The sequence below is a fragment of the Desmodus rotundus genome, chromosome 5, assembly GCF_022682495.2.
Source record: "Desmodus rotundus isolate HL8 chromosome 5, HLdesRot8A.1, whole genome shotgun sequence".
In the NCBI taxonomy this organism is placed as follows: Eukaryota; Metazoa; Chordata; class Mammalia; order Chiroptera; family Phyllostomidae; genus Desmodus; species Desmodus rotundus.
Genome location: NC_071391.1, coordinates 70,995,079 through 71,015,634, shown reverse-complemented (window position 1 = coordinate 71,015,634; position 20,556 = coordinate 70,995,079). Strand labels below are relative to the sequence as shown.

At 44.7% G+C, this 20,556-nt stretch overlaps 1 protein-coding gene across 1 annotated transcript; it reads left to right on the top strand.

Annotated features, from left to right (window-relative positions):
• The first annotated feature begins 5,337 nt into the window (after nucleotides 1-5,337).
• Nucleotides 5,338-17,602, top strand: LOC112317537 (lysine-specific demethylase 4D-like). The gene is made up of 3 exons (XM_053924446.1): nucleotides 5,338-6,443; nucleotides 6,525-7,083; nucleotides 17,117-17,602. The coding sequence occupies exons 1-3, from the start codon at nucleotides 5,341-5,343 to the stop codon at nucleotides 17,600-17,602; spliced, it is 2,148 nt and encodes a 715-aa protein (XP_053780421.1). The 5' UTR covers nucleotides 5,338-5,340.
• Nucleotides 17,603-20,556: the final 2,954 nt, after the last annotated feature.

Genomic DNA, 20,556 nt, shown 5'->3' with positions numbered 1-20,556 from the left:
TTCTTTTCCTTCAATAAGTCCTGTTCACTTTTCATGTAATAATGGTTTGCTGCTTAACTTCTTCAGCTTCTTCTTGGCTAGGAAGCACTTTATCTGCCATTTGATTGTAAACGACAGCTTTGCTGCGTAGAGCCATCTTGCCTATAGGTCCCTGCTTCTCATCACTTTAAATATTCCTCGCCAATACCTTCTTTTCAGAAATCAGCTGACAGTCTCATGGGGACTCCCTTGCAGGTAACTACCTGCTTCTCTCTTGCTGGTTTTCAGATTTTCTCTTCATCTTTAATCTTTGGCATTTTCATTATGGTGTGTCTTGGTGTGGCCTCTTTTCACCCATTACTTTGAGACCCTCTGTGCTTCCTGGACTTATATATCTATTTCCTTCACCAAATTGGTTACATTTTCTTACATTGTTTCTTCGGAGAAATCTCCTATTTCATTCTCTTTCTCTCCTCTGGCTCCCCAACGATGCCAATGTTGGAATGCTTGAAGTTGTCCCAGAGGCCCCTGACACTATCCTCATTCTTTTGGATTCTTTTTCTTCTTGTTGTTCTAATTGGTAGTTTCTTGTCTTTCTTCCTTCCTTCCTTCCTTCCTTCCTTCCTTCCTTCCTTCCTTCCTTCTTTTCCAAATCACAGATTTGACTCTCAGCTTCATCTACTCTACTGTTGTTTCCCTGTACATTGTTCTTCATTGCAGTTAGTGTATCCTTTGTTTCTGACTGATTTGTTTTTTCCTTCACTTGAGGTCCTCTCTGAGTTCCTTGAGCATCCCAGGAACCAGTGTTTTGAACTCTGCATCTGATAGGTTGCTTATCTCCATTTCGTTCAGTTCTTTTCCTGGAGTTTTCATCCGTTCTCTCTTTTGCGCCGTATTTCTTTTTCTGCTCACTTCGGCAGCCTCCCTGTGTTTGTTTCTGTGGATCAGGTAGAACTGCTATGACTCCCTGACTTGGTAGGGTGGTCAAATGTAGTAGGTGTCCTGTCCTGTAGGGCCCAGTGGCACAGCCTCCCCATCACCAAGCTGAATACTCAAGATGCGCCCTTGGTGTGGGCCAACTACACCCTCCTTTGTAGGTGAACCTTGATTGCTATTGGCTTGTCAATGGGAGGGGTTTACCCTGGCCAGTCAGTTGGAAGGACTGGCTAGGACCACTGACCGCCCACTTGCATGCATCCTACACGGAGGATCAGCTGTGCAGGTGTCAACTCACCAGAGCAGGGTTTCCTACATCAGGGCTCTTGTGCCCCCTTGTGTTCTGTCTCTGGCCACTTGGCATAAGCTATTAAGCCATCAACCCCTGGCTTCTTCTTATGTTGAGCTTGGAGGTGCCCTGGCAAGGCCAGGCTGTGAAGCAAGGATAGAGGCTGCTAGTCTGGGGCCTGGAGCTACTCAGCAAGCTTCAGGGGCTCCCTAAGCCCAGCTGCTCTTTCGTTGAGAGGATTTAGGAAGATCACAAGCATTAGCCAAGACAAGTCATTCATATGCAAAAACCCCTGGCTGGGTTAACCCCTTGGCTGGGCAGATTGGGTTGCACCCTAAATTAGGGTAAAGTGTCCGAGGATTTCCAGGCTGGGGCAAAGAGTGTTAACCAGGTTGATGCAGTCTCACATCTGGCAGCAGCCTGCTGACTCTGTGGTGGGACGGCTCAGAAGAGGAGCAATGGCCTCTGCCAGCAGGTGTTTGGGAGAAGGCTATCCTCCAGCTCTTATCCTCATGCCTTTCAAAGTGCTACCCCAGGTGCTGGGGCTCAGAGGGAGTCTCAGTAAGTCTGTGTGTAGGCAGGCCCTGAAGAGGAGCTGCCTGGGAATCCAGCAGGTTCTTGCAGGGACTAAATCTTCACTGGTTTTTACTGCCAGAAGACAAGGGTCTTACCTTCCTGGAGCTGAAACCCCTGGCTGGGGAACCAGGTGTGCAGCTGGACCCCAGCTCCTGAGAAACCCCTCCTGATCATTATCCACCACATGTGGGTGTGGGACCAGCCAGTGCCGCATCTGTACTCCTACTGCCAGTGTGGATGGTTGCCCTTCCTTTACTTCCATAGTTGTCAGACTTCCATTCAGCTTGATTTCTGCTGGTTCTCAGTGATGGTTGTTCTATGGTTGAGTTGTGATTGTGATGTGGTTGTGCAAGCTGTGTTTACCTAGGCCACCACCTTGCAGATCTAGCACTAATGTCCTTCTTCTTTAATCTCAATTTGGAGAAATTTCAAGCTCTGGTAGTAGAACCCAAGGTTCCATAGCTGTGGTGCTGAGATTCAAACCTTTGTCTGCATTCCACTTCCAGTGTCCAAGCGGCTAAAAATGAGCGAAGACAAGGGCCAGGGACAGGAGGTGGGCAGGGCGGAAAGCCCCAGATGCCTAGCAACGAGCAAAACTAGGGAAAGCAGGCCCTTGTCCCCAGGCTAACCTTTCCTCCCCTGGCATATCATTGGTCATGCACTTTGGACCTTCCCCTGCATACATTATATACTTTTATCCTATTTGTGATGGAGAAATATGCACTGGGATATCCTTTCCTTGAGTTACAACACATTTTTGTTTCTAAACTGTTTTTCAGAGGTGTGGGATTAATTTTCTTCTGAATATTTTCTTGGGAAAAATCACATAGATTTTCAGGAAGAAGCCTGGTATTTCGGGAACTGGTTTCCAATGGCAATAAGAGGGTTTCTACATGTGGGAAGAGAATGAATTTATTGAGAGGGACTTCAAAAAATGTGGGATTAGATTAGAGGTTATTTATCTGATATGGGGGCATTGGAAGTGGGATCCTGCTGACTGAATGGGAGCTGGGATGGGCCGAACAGAGCTGGACTTCCAGCACAGCACGTTCCACTCAGAGGCTGAGTCCTGAAAGGAAGTCATTTTCTGGGTCCTAATGTACGGCCCTTTGGAATCAAGACATTAGAGTAGCAGATGGCAAGCCTTTTTGTGTTTGTTTGTTTTTGCTTTTCCTTTTTTTAATTAAAAAAATAGTTTTTTTATTGACTTTGAGAGAGAGGGGAAGGGAGGGAGAGAAACTTTGATAGGTGGCCACTCACACACCACAAACTGGGGTCCTGGCCCGCAACCCAGGCGTCTGACCCGAGCAGGAATGGAAGCAGGCTGGTACTCAACCCACTGGGCCACACCAGCCAGGGTGTGTTTTTGTTTCTTCTTTAAAGCATAAAACAGTTGAAAATGATCACCTTTTTATCAGAAAGCAACCTCCTTTCTGGTAAAGTCTCATTTATTTATGCATCGAAAGCACAAATATTATGTGTATGTCACTCTTTTTGCTTGTTTCTTCAATATTTCCTCATTTTTGAAATTTTTAAATGGGCTTATTGATTTGGGAGAGAAAAGAAGAGAGACAGAGTGTGTGTGAGAGAGAGAGAGAGTGGGAGAGAAATATCGATTGGTTGCCTTCCAGGTGTGCCCTGAGTAGGAATCAAACACCCAACATTTTGGTGTATGGCACGATGCTCTACACCAGTGGTCCCCAAGCTTTTTGGCACCAGGGACTGGTTTCGTGGAAGACAATGTTTCCGTGGACCGGGGTTGTGGGGGATGGCTTGGGGCTGAGTCAAGCGCATTGCATTCCAGCTCAGCTCCTGCTGTGCTGCCCGGTTCCTAACAGGCTGGGACCTATACTGGTGCATGGCCAGGAGGGTGGGGACACCTGTTCTAAACAATAGAGCCTCAGAAGTCCAGGTAGGCCTTGTATGTCTTAAAAGGGCTGAAACCTGTCTGCTTAGTCCACCTTATAATTCATTGATCATTAACCAGTGTTTAGAATGCTAGAGGTTTCTGTATGCTAATCTGTCTAGAATGGTGTTGAAACCTTCATTTCTAATCCTAATTTTTCGATTAATGCAAACTAATGATGAGATTGCGTCATGTGTTTTTCTGTGAAGAATAATGCTTGTAGGGGTGGATACATCAGTGCTCTGTATTTTTCACCTGCTGGTTGTTTGCATAGGCATTCTTGCTTCATTTTTTGCAAAAAGACTTGATTTAGTACTTTTGTTTAGAGAGAGGGGAAGAGAGGGAGAGAAAGCTAGAGGTGCGAGGGAAACGTCGATCAGTTGCCTCTCGTTTGAGCCACACCTGGAAACCAAACCCGAAACCCAGGCCTGTGCCCTGACCGCGATTCGCGGACTGGCAAACTTTCCTTCTGTGCGACAACGCTCCAACCCACGGAGCCGCGCCAGTCAGGGCAGGCACTCTTTCCAGGACGGGAATTCTCTCTTTTCTTTGTAAAGCGTGTCTTGAAATAATGAAATGCACCTTGAGTTCTTTCAAATAGTTTTCGGCATGCGATAGGGGATGGTTTCTCCATTTTATCTGTCAAGGGAGTCGCTCACACTGGTAGGTTTTGTAAAGGATCTTTGCCGGTTCAGCATGGTGTGCTCTTCTTTTCATGCCCCGCTGCAGTAAATTTGGGATAAAATTTTATTTAAGACTTCCCCAACTAAGCCCCTCGATCAAGTTGGCCCCGTGGAGTGCTTGCCCAGTGTCGCCCTCTTCTGGTTTTGCATTGAGCTTCGTGAAGTGAACTGAATAGCGTGCCCTAGAAACGCTTCCACGACGTAAGGGTCAGAGAATGCACTTACAATATGATGTGTTAGGTGTTAATGGGCCATATTTAAACCACTGTTATTTTTATTTAGCTTATGGGGATATATCAGTATTTCACTTTTTTCTTGGGCCACTAGAAGACATTTGTCCTTTGGAGAAAATGATCCATCCAAATTAGGAGCACCAAGGGATTCATTCATAAGATTAAACTATAGTATACAAATAGTTCTCTGCTGGGTTTTTCGCTCTGTCCCCCATGTTATCATAACGTGGTTTGTTTGTACTTTTTTCTCTTCGTGCCTATGTCTTTTCACTTCTAAGGGTCTTTTCTAAGAATCAGGGTTTGATCCGGGTCATCATTTCTGTTGGGTGTTACTAGGTATAGAAATTATTTTCAAATATTCTGTATTGTTTTTCTTTTGGTTTAGCTTTTCAACTTCCTGCAAGAGACTTTCCGCTACGGTGGGGTGAAGGGCCATCCCTACGCTCCAGCCTGGAAGCCTCAGAGACACCAGCACCCCAACTGAGGACGCTCACAGAGCTGCGGGCTGAGCCTCCGTGCCACTCCAAGTGTCTGCTCCCCCGGCGCCTACCCCGTTTCCTTCAGGTCCAAAAGGCTGCCCAGAGTGCAGTACCACTGGCCAGTCCACAAGTCTGAAAGAGGCTGATTTGTCCAAGTGCCCGAGTCTGAGGAAAGCAACAGAAAAGACATTACTCCCGTCATTGTCTCGGATCGAATATAGACCTAGGCACCTGGGAGTCTGCTGCTTCTATCGCAGCCATGAACTTTAAGCGCTCTGGTGCCCAGAACCCAAGCCTTTCAATCATGACCTTCCGCCCAAGCGCGGAAGACTTTCAGGATTTCAACACATACATTGCTTCCATAGAATCCCAAGGTGCCCACCGAGCTGGCCTGGCTAAGATAATTCCACCCAAGGAGTGGAAAGCCAGACAGAGCTATGATGACATCAGTGACATCTTAATAGCCGCTCCTCTGCAGCAGGTGGCCTCTGGGCGCGCAGGTGTGTTTATTCAATACCACAAGAAGAAGAAAGCCATGACGGTGGGGCAGTATCGCCGCTTGGCCAACAGTGGCCAATACCGGACTCCGCCACATGTGGATTTTGAGGATTTGGAGCGAAAGTACTGGAAAACCCGCGTCTACGATTCGCCCATCTACGGCGCTGACGTCAGTGGCTCCTTGTTTGATGCAAACACCAAGCAGTGGAACCTCGGCCACCTGGGAACCATTCAGGACTTGCTGGAGCAGGAGTGCGGAGTTGTCATCGAAGGCGTCAACACCCCCTACCTGTACTTTGGCATGTGGAAGACCAGCTTCGCTTGGCAGACGGAGCACATGGACCTTTACAGCATCAACTACCTGCACTTCGGGGAGCCCAAAACTTGGTACGCGGTGCCCCCAGAGCACGGCCAGCGCCTGGAATGCCTGGCCAGGGAGCTTTTCCCAGGCAGTTCCCGGGGCTGTGAGGCCTTCCTGAGGCACAAGGTGGCGCTCATCTCTCCCAGCGTCCTCAAGGAGAATGGGATCCCCTTCAGTCGCATCACTCAGGAGGCTGGAGAGTTCATGGTGACCTTTCCCTACGGCTACCACGCTGGCTTCAATCACGGCTTCAACTGCGCCGAGGCCATCAACTTTGCCACCCCGCGATGGGTCGACTATGGCAAAGTGGCCTCTCAGTGCAGCTGCGGGGAGGCCAGGGTCAGCTTTTCCATGGACGCCTTTGTGCGCATCCTGCAGCCCGAGCGCTACGAGCTGTGGAAATGCGGGCAGGACCGGACTGTCCTGGACCACGTGGAGCCCATGGCTCTGGGCAGCAGGGACCTGAGCGCCTGGAGGCAGAGCCTGGCGGCCGCCAGAGCCAGTCTGGGCCCAAGGCACCTGCAGCTGCGTCGGGCCCCTCGCAACCCTGGAGTCCTGGGCCCGGCCGCCGCGCGCGCCCGCCCTGCCGCTGTGCGCCAGCCCTCTCGGCATCCCAGGCTTCCCTCCTCCACCCAGTGCGGAGCTGCGGCGGCCTGCTGCTCCTCCAAGCCCGACCTGTCCTCGCCGCCAATCCCGGGCCCATCTGCCCGGGTTCCCCAGCCCACTGGCAGCTGTGCTGGGGGCCGTCGTCCTCTGGAAGAGGGGGCTCAGGAGGCGACCCTGCAGGCCGCGGCTAAGAGGCGCTGCTCAGTGGGCACAGCGCGCACTGCTCCGGACCCCAAGGCCCTGCCTGTGCTTGCTGATGGACTCTTAGTAGACAACCATACATCATTCAGCTTTCAGTTCCCCAATCCTTCGAGGGCTTCTGGATGTTATTGTGCCCCAGATCTTCAATTCTTGGGGCCCCCTTTAGATCCTGATGAACCGATGCACCCTGGCCCTTGCCTGCTCTCTCTGGACAATATTGTAACTTGTCTCCCTGACAGTGTCCCCCTAGCTCCTCCCAATATCACTGGGACTCTGAGATCATTTCCCAAAGATGCTGCTGGAAACTTGAAAACCCTTGTGAACCTCTCCGAGATTGTAAGGATGGATCACTCTTATGCTTTCATGATCCAGGTCCGACCTTCAGTTGTCAAAAGTTCTTCTGCCCCTGACTGTGATCCCTTAGGACTAAAGCTAGAGGGAGTTGAATCTCTTCAGTGCTGAGACATGTTCACCACCAATGGATGGTGTTCAATCACTGTTGAAGATGGTGTCAAATATGACTGTATCTGACCCTCAACACTGGGAACCACAGACTGACCCTGGGAAGTAACCATCTGGACTGATCCTGTCCCCAGTGAAAATGCTTTATCTCCTAGAGATGATACATTTCTTAAGCTGCCAGATGTTTCTACTACTAGGACAACTTAAGGTTTCCACTGCCCAGAAATGGAATCTCAAACCGGTCAATCTGGATTCACATGATCAGCACTAGTTAGATAATCTGCCTGATGGACCCCTGCCATTCCCTAGAGGAAAGAAACCTTGCAATAAGGAACCCAGTTTTTTGACCAGTGCAACTTCCTGTTTCTGCTCCCTTTCGCCTATAAAAGGCTTTCATATGGTACAGCTCCTTGGAGCTCCTTTCTGTCTGCTAGATTGGATGCTGCCTGATTTGAATCACTCAATATTTTTAATATACCTTAGTTTATCTTTTAACAATCTAAAACAAAGTGATTCAGAAAAGTTAAAAGTAAAATGATAGGCAAAAGTCTATGAGGCAAATACAAACAGAAAGCAGGAGTCATGGATCTAAATGTCAGACAAATTAGAACTGAGGCTCAAAGGTACATAGAAAGGATTAAGTTTCACCATGAAAATATGGCAGTCATGAATATCTATGCAACTTTGATAAAGTGTAAACTACAGAAAATAAAACAATTTGAAAGAAACACACTAAAATTAGGATCTTTTTATGTGATGTGATTTATAATAAATATTTATTTGGTCTTCATCCCTGTTTCCGGTACAGAGCTCCTAAGAGATGAGAGATATAAAGGTGTCTTTTGTTATGTTAATGAGATGATTTTAGGAATGTCCCTTGGTCACCTAAGGATGGGGGCTAGTTACCTGAGAAACTAACCTTGTGATTTAGAGGGTTTGGACTTTGGGAGGAGAGGGGCTTGAGATTGAATCAATCTCATGGCCAGTGATTTAATCAGTTATGATTATGTAATGGAGCCTCCCTAAAAGCCAGAAAAGACAGGGTATAGGGAGCTACCAGGTTGGGGAATACATGGAGGTGTTGGGAGAGTGGTACTCCTGGGGAGGGCATGGAAGCTCCGTGCCCTGGCCCATTCCTCTGCCCTGTGCATCTCCCCTCTGGCTGTTCCTGAGTTATAAGCTTTTATAACAAACAGGTAATCTAGTCAGTAAAATGTTTTCTGAGTTCAGGGAGATGCTCTAGAAAATTAATAAAATCCAAGGAGTTGGCCAGAGGAACCTCAGATTTATAGCCAGTGGGTCAGAAGTACTTGGGCTCATGACTGGCATCTGAAGGGGGGACAGCAGTCTTGGAGGACTGGGCACTTTACCTGTGAGATCTGACGCTACCTCCAGGTCGGAAGTATCCGAAGTGAGTTGAACTGTAGGACAGAGTGCTGGTGTCCTCAGCATTGCTGGCGTTGATGTGAGGAAAAACCTTCCCCACGCGTTAGAATTGAGTGTTCAGAACCCATTTTAACCTCATGCAGTCTGGCAAGACAGTAAATAAATAAATAAATAAATAAATAAATAAATAAGCTTAAGGATAAAGAAAACTTAAAAACCACTAACAATAAGGTAGAATTTATGTGCCTGGTAATAGAGTACTTTCGTAAAGTGCCAATGGATCAATCACAAACTTGACAGTATATTAGAGTGAAGAGAAAACATCAATACATTCCAAAGTAAGAAAAAAATTAAACTTCTTAATTTTCATGCAACAAAAGTAGGCATTAATGGTAAATCAAAAAATATAAAGGTTCTTCTTTCTGGAAAGTTAATTCTCAATTGAATGACTTGTAGACCACAGAAACAGAAGTCCCTCTAAATGGATGTCTAAAAGACCATAAGTGTTATTGAAGTGTTTGTAGATTTAAAGATGAATGACATACGCATAGTAGTATATGGGATTCAGTTAAAATAGAACTGAGGAAAATTTACAGCCTTAAGTATTTTTATCAATAAAATCAAAATAATGAAATTAACTGGATTAAGTTTCTGTCTCATAAAGTTAGGAAAAAACAAACTCACAGAAAGTAGCAGAAAGGAATTAGTACACATGCAGAAATTAATGAGTTAGAAAAACTATAAAATAATATAACTAGTAAATCAACAAAAAGCTCAGGTAATATAGATACTTTTCTAGGAAAAATGAACTAAAACTGATTTCAGAAGACTTAAGAAATCTAAGAGAAATTTCTTTTTTAAAAATATTTTATATATTTATTTTTAGAGAAAGGGGAAGGAAGGAAGAAAGAGAGGGAGAGAAATACCAATGTGTGGTTGCCTTTCAATCACCCCCTACTGGGGACCTGACCTGCAACCCAGGCATGTGCCACAACTGGGAGTCGAACCACAGACCCTTTGGTTCTCAGGCCAGCACTCAATCCACTGAGCCACACCAGTAACGGCTAAGACAAATTTCTATGTAAGAAATATAGAAGACGTCCTGGCTGGTGTGGCTTAGTGGATTGAGTGCCAACCTGCGAACCAAAGGGTCGCTGGTTTGATTCCCAGTCAGGGCACATGCCTGGGTTGCAGGCCACGTCCCCAGTGGGGGGCACATGAGAGGCAACCACACGTTGATGTTTCCTTCCTCTCTTTCTCTCTCCCTTCCCCTCTCTCTATAAATAAATAAATAGAATCTTTATTTAGAAATATAGAAAGACATCAAAAGATCTGCCTCTTCAAAAACCACCAGTACCAGTTAGTCCCATAAGGAAATGTGTGAAATTTTGAAGAGCAAGTATTTCCAAATCTATTTGGCATTGAAAAAGAAAAAAAAACCCTCAAAATTTTAAAGTAAGAACAATGTTGATAGAAAAAACTGACAAACTGCATAAGGAGAGAAAATAATAAAGTTATTGGTGAATAATTACCTAAAACAATCTAAATACATTAAAAGAATAATAAAATGACTGAGGTTTATTCTAAGAAGGCAGTGATGGTTTAAAATAAGGAAATAAGTAATATAACTTATCCTATTAGTAGATACAAGGAGAAAAGTTATATTAGTATTTTCATATATTCTGATAGGTGTTTGACAAAATTCCACAGTCTCGTTTTAAACACACCTCCACATAGGAACCAATGGATATTTCCTTAAAATGAAAACATTTTCTCTATTTACATAGTTATCTAATTTAGCCCCAAGGCCAGCATTTTACTTGAGTGAAATTTGGAAACATTTTTGCCAATAATTAAAATAGAATTAGAGGGATTAACCAATGCAAAATGTTAGAGTTGTAAGTAATGAAAAGGATTGAACAAAAAGAAAAAAAATTTTTTTGGTTAAGATTGAATACCTAGAAACCCAAGGAAGAGATTAGTCCTACCATACCTGCTCTTCTCTTGCTCTTCATACTCACAGGGCTCTGTGCTGCCCAGATTTTCTTCTTGGGACACAGTCAAGAGCACATCTGAAGTAGAGGCATGCATTAATCCTCCTAAAGCAAGAAGGGGGTGGGTGTGAATAACCATAACTCAATCAGAACTTTTTTGTACATCTAAAATGAGTAAAAAAAAAAAAAAATCAAAGAGGGCCAAACATTTGGAAAGTCTCAGGTAAAAAATTGTTGAGTGTTATTGTATATGGAAAGTGTAGTCAGCTTCAGTTAAGGATTCTTAGAATCAAGATTTCAGAAAAGGTGAAATTATCGGGGTGACTCAGTTCAGGTGGAGGAAAAGATTATTTAAGGCAGGGAAGGAGCCCTGGCTGGGTGGCTCAGGTGGTTGGAGTGTTGCCCATACACCAAAAGGCTATGGGTTCCATTCACAGTTAGGGTATGGGAGGCAACCAGTCATCTTTCTCACATGGATGTTTCTCTCTCTCTCTCTCTCAATAAACATATACTTAGTTGAGATTTATTTTTTCTTTTAAATACATTTTATTGATTATGCTATTACAGTTGTCCCACTTTCCCCCGTTTACTCCCCTCCACCCTGTATCCTGCCTCCAACTCCCAATTCCCCCCTCCCAACTTAGTTCATGTCCACAGGTCGTACATATAAGTTCTTTGGCTTCTTCAATTCCTATACTATTCTTAACCTCCCCTGTCTGTTTTGTACCTGCCAATTATGCTTCTTATTCCTTGTACCTTTTCCCCAGTTCTTCCCCCTCCACTTCCACCAATAACCCTCCATGTGATCTCCATTTCTGTGACTCTGTTCCTGTTCTAGTTGTTTGCTTAGCTTGTTTTGGGGTGTTTTTCTTTCTTTTTTTTAGGTTCATTCGTTGATAGTTGTGAGTTTGTTGTGTTTTTATTATTCATAGTTTGGATCTTCTTTTTTTTTAATAAGTCCCTTTAACATTTCATATAATAAGGGTTTGGTGATGATGAACTCCTTTAACTTGACCTTATCTGGGAAGCACTTTATCTGCCCTTCCATTCTAAATGAAAGCTTTGCTGGATAGAGCAATCTTGGATGTAGGTCCTTGCCTTTCATGACTTGGAATACTTCTTTCCAGCCCCTTCTTTTGAGGAATCAGTTGATAGTCTTATGGGTACTCCTTTGTAGGTAACTGTCTCCTTTTCTCTTGCTGCTTTTCAGATTCTCTCCTTATCACCCTGGCTGGTGTGGCTCAGTGGATTGAGTGCGGGCCTTTAAACTAAAGATTCTCTCCTTATCTTTAATCTTGTGTAATGTAATGATGATGTGCCTTGGTGTGTTCCTCCTTGTGTCCAACTTCTTTGGGACTCTCTGAGCTTCCTGGACTTGCATGTCTAGTTCCTTCACCAGATTGGGGAAGTTCTCCTTCATTGTGATTTCAAATAATTTTTCAGTTTCTTGCTCTTACTCCTCTCCTTCTGGCACCCCTATGATTCAGATGTTGGAATGTTTAAAGTTGCCCCAGAGACTCCTAAGCCTCTCCTCACATCTTTGAATTTTGTTTCTTCATTCTCTTCTGGTTGGATGTTTATTTCTTCCTTCTGCTTCAAACCGTTGATTTGAGTCCCAGTTTCCTTCCCTTCACCACTGGTTCCCTGTATATTTTTCTGTATTTCACTTTGTATAGCCTTCACATCTTCCTTTATTTTGTGACCATACTCAATGTCTGTAAGCATCGTGATTACCAGTGTATTGAACTCTGCATCAGATAGGTTGTCTATCTCCTTGTTGCTTAGTTCTTTTTCTGGAGTCTTGATCTGTTCTTTCATTTGGGCCATATTTCTTTGTTGCGGTATACCTGTCAGCTGTAAAGGGAGGAGCCTTGGGTGTTTCCCAGGGCAGGGCAAGCCACTTCCCTGTGTTGTGGTGCTCTACGTCGGGGAGGGGTCAGAGAGGGAACAATGCTGCTTGCTCAGTTCTTGCCCAGCTTTCGGTCACTTCCTTTGCTTCCCACAAGCACATTGTGCCCTTTCAGTTACTGATTCCCAAATGGATGGGCTTGTGTACATTCTAGAATCCCAAGGGCCCCTCCAACAGACTCTCCTGTGAGACCAGGAGTTTCTCCCACCTCTGCAACCCCAACAGGTTTTTACGCCAGAGGTTTTGAGGCTTTAGTTTCCTGCACTGAAACCCTCAGTTGCAGGGTCTGTCTTGCTCCTCAGTTGTTCCTCCTGGCTTATCCGATGCAAATGTGAAACCACCAGTCTGCCTGGGTGTCCCTACTGCTCCAGCTTCCCATCTCTGCCCTTCCTACCAATGTGGATGAATGTTACTTCTTTAACTCCTTGGTTGTCAGACTTCCGTACAATTTGATTTTCTGGCAGTTCTGGGTTTTTTTTGTTTGTTTGTTTTTAAATTGGTTGTTATCCTGCTTTTGTTTGCGTGAGGAAGTGAAGTGTACCTACCTATGCCTCTATCTTGGCCAAAAGCCTCCTAAATAGTGATTTTTCCCCCCTAAATGAGAGTCTGACCACCTACCTATAAAGGAACTATATGAAAGAAATGAAGTAGCATCTACCGAGTTTTGTATAGAGTAAGTGCATATTTTTTTTGTCTCGAGGTGCCTGTTACACAGTAAGGGGTAGAGCTTTAGGTATTCACCAGGGCAGGGCAATCCACGTAGTGGTGCTGTATGTGGGGGACAGGTCTGAGAAGGAACAGTGCCACTTGCTCAGCTCCTGGCCAGCTTTCAGTCACTTCCTCCACTACCCACAAGCAAATTGGGCCCTTCTGGTGCTGACTCCCAGGTGGGTGGGTTTGTGTACATTCTGGGACCCTGTGGGTCTCTCCGACATACTCTCCTGTGAGGCTGGGAGTTTCTTCTGCTGCTGCAGCACCTACAGGTTTATTTAGTCAGAGGTTTTGAGGCTTTATTTCCCCGTGCTAGAACCCTGGGTTGCTTGGACTGTCTCATTCCCCAGTTCCTCCCAGTTTATCTACATGCAAATGTGGGACAGTGCACTCGGCCAGCCACCAGCTGCCAGCTGCCACCCACCCCAGTCCTGCAGCCGCCACCTTACCACGAGTCCTCTCTGTCCCGGCTGCCCATCTCTGCCCCTCCTACTGGTCTGGATGAATGCGTCTTCTTTAACTCCTTGGTTGTTGGACTTCCATACAGTTCAATTTTCTGGCAGTTCTGGTTGTTTGTTTGTTTTTTAATTTGTTGTTGTCCTTCTTTTGGTTGTACAAGGAGACACAGCATATGTACCTATGCCTCCATCTTGGCCGGAAGTCCCTTAGATGAGGATTAAAAAAAAAAAAAAAGACTGGGAAGGAGATGAACAATGTTAAAAAAAAAAAAAACTCTCTTGAGACCTTTCACATGTTTCTTTTTTATATCAATGATCACCTACAGGCAGTCACTATTTCAAACTTTCTACCTTTCCCAGAAATTTCATTTTATCATACTTCTTATATTATGCAGACCCCGAATTAGTGATGAAGGTTCCCTAATTATCCCAGATCTCTTTCCTCTGAAGTTCTATAACACTCATTCTATAACTCTTTATTGAGCACTGACAGTATACTAGGATTTGGTTTCTAAGTGATCTGGCAAGCAGGGGAATAATTATAGTTGCTTAGAGTTCAAGTTAGAATTGGTGTTTGATGTAGATGAGATGTTTTTGTTGTAGCGGTTAATACTTGTGTTTTAGATCATAGTGGCTTTCTGCAGCTCTCCAGCAACCTCAGCTGTATTCAGAACAGACCTTGGGGTTTGGGAGTTTGATGCTGAGTAATTGAAAACCACAGCATCTGAGGAACATGGCACCTAGAATCTAAGACTTTTTGCCATAAATTTCTTTTTTAAATTTGTTATTATTTTTACTTACTAAAAGTTATATGTATATCTATCTTTTAAAAATAAATTTTTTAAATTACAGTTTACACTTAATATTATTTTGTATTACTTTTAGGTATACAACATAGTGGTTAGGCAGTCATATTTTACAAAGTATTTGCCCCAATATTTTCTGTACCCAGCTGGCACCATACCTAGTTATTAAAATATTATTGACTGTATTTTCTATGCTGTAATTTACATCCCCGTGACTATTTTGTAACTACCAATCTGTACACCTCAATCCCTTAACCTTTTTCACCTAGTCCCCCAAGCCCCTCCCTTCTAGCAACCTTCATTCTGTTCTCTGTATCTATGAGCTTGTTTCTGTTTTGTTTGTTCGTTTATATTGTTCTTTAGATTCCATGTATAAGTGAAATCATATGGTATTGTATTTTTAAAGTTTTTTTTAAAAGATTTTATTTCTTTATTTATAGAGAAAGGGAGGGAGAAAAAGAGGGAGAGAAGCATCAATGTGTGGTTGCCACTCACACACCCCCAACTGGAGACCTGGCCCGCAACCCAGACATGTGCCCTGACTATGAATCAAACCAGCAACCCTTTGGTTCACAGGCTGGCATTCAATCCACTGAGCCACAACAGCCAGGGCAATTTTTTAATTGTATTTTTTCCATTACCATTTAGTGCCTTTATACTGTCCCCACACACATAGTCACCACGCTGCTGTTCATGTCCATGAGTCCTTTTTCCTTTTTGCTCAATCCCTCCACCCCGTACCCTCCCCACCACTTTTAGCTGCCATCTCTCTATCTATGAGTCTGTCTCTATTTTGCTTGTTAGTTCAGTTGTTCATTAGATTCCATATATGAGTTAAATCATGGTATTTGTCTTTCTCTGACTGGCTTGTTTCACTTAGCATAATGTTCTCCAGGTCCATCCATGCTGTTTCACAGGGTAAAATTTTCTTCTTCTTCTTTTTTTTTTTTTAAAGCCCAGTAGTATTTCATTGTGTAAATGTCCCATAATTGTTTTATTCACTCATCCACTGAGGGACACTAGGGCTGTTTCCATATCTTAGCAATTGTAAATAATGCTGCAATGAACATAGAAGTGCTTGTGTTCTTTGGAATTAGTGTTTGGGGTTCCTTCAAATGTATTCCCAGAAGTGGGATCGCTGGGTCAAAAGGCTGATCCATTTTTGATTTTTTGAGGTATCTCCATACTGCTTTCCACAGTGGCTGCACCAATCTATACCAACAATAAATACAAAAGGGTTCCCCTTTGTCCACATCCTTGCCAGCACTTGTTGTTTGTTGATTTATTGATGATAGCCATTCAGACAGGTATGAGATGATATCGCACTGTGGTTTTAATTTGTATTTCTCTGATGATTAGTGATGTTGAGCATTTTTCATATGTCTATTGGCCATCTGTATGTCCTCTTTGGAGGAGTGGCTTTTCAGGTCCTTTACCCATTTTTTAATTGGGTTGTTTGATTTTTTGGTGTTGAATTTTGTAAGTTCTTTATAAATTTTGGATATTAACCCCTTATCAGATGTACTGGTGAATATGTTTTCCCATTCCGTGGGTTCTTTTTATTTTGTTGACGATTTCCTTTGTTGTGCAAAACATTTTTAGTTTGATGTAGCCCCATTTGTTTATTTTTTTCTTTTGATCCCTTGCCTGATCTGATAAAATATTGCTATGAGTTATGTCCAAGATTTTGCTGCCTGTGTTTTCTTCTAGGATTTTTATGGTTTGGGGTCAAACATTTAAGTCTTTAATCCATTTTGAGTTTATTCTTGTGTATGGTGTTAGAAGGTGGTCTAGTTTCATTTTTCCACATGTATCTGTCCAATTTTCTGAACACCATTTATTGAATAAACCATCGTTAGCCTACTGTATGTGTTTGTTTTCTCTGTTGAATATCAATTGACTACAAAGGTGTGGGTTTATTTCTGCGTTCTCTATTCTGTTCCATTGATCTATGTGCCTGTTTTTATGCCAGTACCATGCTGTTTCAATCACTATGGCCTTGTAGTTTCATAATAGGTGGCGTGATTCCTCCAACTTTGCTCTTCTTTCTCAGGATCACTGTTGTTATGAGGGGCCTTTTGTGGCTTCATATACATTTTTGAAATATTTGTTCTAGTTCTGTGAAATACGTCATTGGAATCTTGATAGGAATTAGAATCTATGATTTAAAATAATTATGTCACCCAGTTATAAAAAATGAGATATTTCATAAATATAATGCTTACATGGAATCCAAAGACAGGCACAGACCATGCCAGGCTAGAAAAGCAAAACCACAATATGGGACAGCATTGTAATGACCATCCTGTCCAGCAGGTGGCGAGGGGGAGAGCAGGTGTGTTTACTACATACAGGAAAAGAAAGAGCCCTGGAGGTGGGGCAGCACTGCCAATTTAGGGAAAAAGTTAAAAATATGAGACTCAGGCACCTAGAATTTTGAAGATTTGGAGCAAAAATAGTTAAGAAAAACCTTTATACATACAACCAAATTATGTAATCAAAAATCAATGACTCCTTATATGATAAACACGCTGTATTCTGGGAACCATTCAGTACCTGCTGGAGCAGACCTGTGGAGTTTGTCATCGAAGGGGTTAACACAGCCGACCTGTCGCTTGGCACACGGAGCACATGGACCATTAGAGCATCAAATACCTGCACTTCGGGGAGCCCAAAACTTGGTACGCGGTGCCCCCAGAGCACGGCCAGCGCCTGGAATGCCTGGCCAGGGAGCTTTTCCCAGGCAGTTCCCGGGGCTGTGAGGCCTTCCTGAGGCACAAGGTGGCGCTCATCTCTCCCAGCGTCCTCAAGGAGAATGGGATCCCCTTCAGTCGCATCACTCAGGAGGCTGGAGAGTTCATGGTGACCTTTCCCTACGGCTACCACGCTGGCTTCAATCACGGCTTCAACTGCGCCGAGGCCATCAACTTTGCCACCCCGCGATGGGTCGACTATGGCAAAGTGGCCTCTCAGTGCAGCTGCGGGGAGGCCAGGGTCAGCTTTTCCATGGACGCCTTTGTGCGCATCCTGCAGCCCGAGCGCTATGAGCTGTGGAAACGCGGGCAGGACCGGACTGTCCTGGACCACGCGGAGCCCACGGCTCTGGGCAGCAGGGACCTGAGAGCCTGAAGGAAGGGCCAGGCGGCCAGGAGAGCGGTGGCCACAGAGCGCATAGTTCCAGACCCTGAGGCAGAGGACCAGCCCCTAGACAGTGTTGGATCCCGGAGCTCTGCTACCCGTGGTCTTACTAAGGCTTCCGTGGCTGAGGGTTCTTTAACCACCACCTCTGGACCTTGCTTCTTTCTGTCCCTCCCCATTTCCTCCTATTTGCCTGTGTGCACCCACATGATGCTCTTAATAATCACTGGAGCAAAAAGAAAATAAAATGTAAGTAAATAAATAAATGAGAGAAAAAATCATTGGAGTTCTGGGGCAAAGTCAGGTTTGCAAAACACTATTGTTTCTGATAGAGCTCCAAAAACACCGCTGAAAGCTGATGAATTCTGGATCCCCGACAGTAACAGAAGTCCTCTGTTTCATTTGTACCTCTGAGATGCTTGTGGTTAAAAGGCTTAGATTTGACACCAAGCAGGTTCAAATCCTAGCTGTCACTCACCACAAATTATGGGCACTTGAGCCAGTTCATTCCCTCTCTCTGAGCCTCAGATTCCTCATCTGTAAGGTGGGATACTGTGCCCGCTTCACAGATTGCTGTAAGGGCCATAGTAGCTAATGCATTAAACCATCTTTTAACAGTGCCCATCATATACTAAGGGCTCAATTTTGACTAATTATCATTTTATCTCAATTGCCTCTTTAGAGGCCACCTGGGAATATGAGTTCTGCATGACCTTTGGAAAAGTCTGGGTCACAATAAGGAGGATTTTTACTTGAGCGCCCTTCAGAGAATAAAAATAGAGGAGAAAAGTCCAATGGGGACCTAAGATTACCCTCTGGGAAGGGAGCTGGAATTTTGTCAGGTAATGAAATTGTGTGTGTGTGGGGGGGGGGGTGTATGTTGCCTCCTTTTGCTTTCCTGCAACAATAAGGAGTGAAGCCTTTGTTTTCTTCTTGGAGCACCAAGGAAGTAGGGAGGTGGGGAGACCTTTGCTTGGAGGTAGAAGAATAAGAGGTTTGTGGCCATGAGGAGGGGGGGAAGATGGGCCTAGTCTCTGGGGTGCACTGTAGAGAAGGAAAAAGACTTGGGGAGGCCTGCCTGGGTCTAGGGGACTCTGGGCAACCGAGCTGCAGCGAAAGCTTGGTGCTATTCCTCATCCAGTGCTGACAAGAGGGACTTCTCCTCTCTCTCAACAGCACAACCAGAGCTGTGGAGTGAGACCCTGGTGTCTGGAAAGGCACACAGTAGGGGGCTGTGTGTCAGGGGCCAGGTAGGCAGAGCGCCTACCTCCTTCCAGGGCTTCTGATGTAAAATGGGCCTCAGGACAGTGGGTTACATCATGTCTCTGGGGACCTGAGACTTGGTGTTGGCTAAGGAAGACAACCAGTCCTGTGGGTGGAGAAACCTCTGTGGTAACTGCAGTTACACAGGACATCTTGCAGCACCTGAGGTGAAGAGTTACAAAGGTTGAAGTCACTGCAGTGACGGGCATGATGAAGGGAGTTGAAGCCACTGAACTGTTTTCTCAGACTGGCTGCCCTAAAACAGAGGCACTGGGATGAAGCCCTAGTCCCGCATGGTTTACAGCTTTCTACTCGGAGTTCTCCCTGTGCTTCCCCTCTGTCATTGCATTTTTGCACTTTCTTGCCACTTCATTCCTCCCATCAGAAACCTCGGGGCCATAGGCCAGCCTCAAAGTGATGGCTGTGACAACAAAGTCAGTTTTCCAGGGCTGAGCCATTCCCTGCATCGTCATTGGTCATTGGCTGCGAGGCCACCTTCCTTGACCAGGCTCCAGAGCACGGAGACTTTCCTTCTTCCTGAGGGTGACTCCCCAGAAATCTGACTCTGCTTGTCCATTACAAATGGCCTCTCATCCTTGGTATGGGGAATTCTAGAAAGACTGTTACTCTGTGATAATGACTCTCTGTGACTCCTTCCCTGTCACCTCACCCACAGCCTCTTATTTTTCTTTTAATGGTGAAGTGAGTAAATAATGATGCTGTTGGTGTGGCTTCATATCTTCTCTCCACCCACGAACTCAGTCCGTCGGCACAGCCACTGTGCATGCATATGTGCAAAGTCGATTCTGATTCGTGATGTGTTCAGTAAAGCAAACCTTTCCATAGCTGCTGATTTTACCCTTCCAGCAGTTAGTTTGATGGCAGAACCCGACTTAGAGTCAGAAGCATGGCATTGGAGCCTGCATTTGCCACCTTCTAGTCATGTGACCTTCAGCAAAACATCATTGACATTCTGCAAGCCCAAATTACAGCGCACGAGTTCTGTGGGATGTAAATGGCAAGTATGCAGGAGGTGCTCAGTTAACTTGGGTGTGCATTCACACACTCTCCCTAAGTCTAGGGCAAGCACAGGCTAAGGACGTACTCTCTTATCTTCTCTTTCCATGGTGCTGAGTCCTGTGGTCGCTCTTGTCGCCACCCCCATAGGTTTATCCATTACTTTTTAAAAAAAATTAATAGACTTTATTTTTTAGAGTATTTCACAGAAAATTTAAGCTGAAAGTACAGACAATTCTCACATACCCCGCCCCCTCCACCAGAGTCCACACCAGCTTAGTACATGTGTTACAACTGATGAACCTACACCGACACATCACTATCCTCCAAAGTCCGCAGTTTACGTCAGGGGTCATTTTTGGTGGTGTACGTTCTATGGGTTTGACAAACGCACAATGGCATGCATCTGCCCTTATAATACCATACAGGGTAGTTTTGCTGCCTATAAACCCTTTGCCTATTCACTTCTCCCCCTTTCCCAAACACCTGGCAACCAAGACATTTTCACCACCCCCATAGTTTTGTTTTTCCCAGAATGTCATGTGGTCGGAATCATATAGTATGTTGCCTTTTCAGATTGACTAAGCGATACCTTAGCAGTTATATGCATTCAAGGGGCCTCCATGTCTTGCAGCTTTATAGCTCATTTCTTTCTTCTTTTAAAT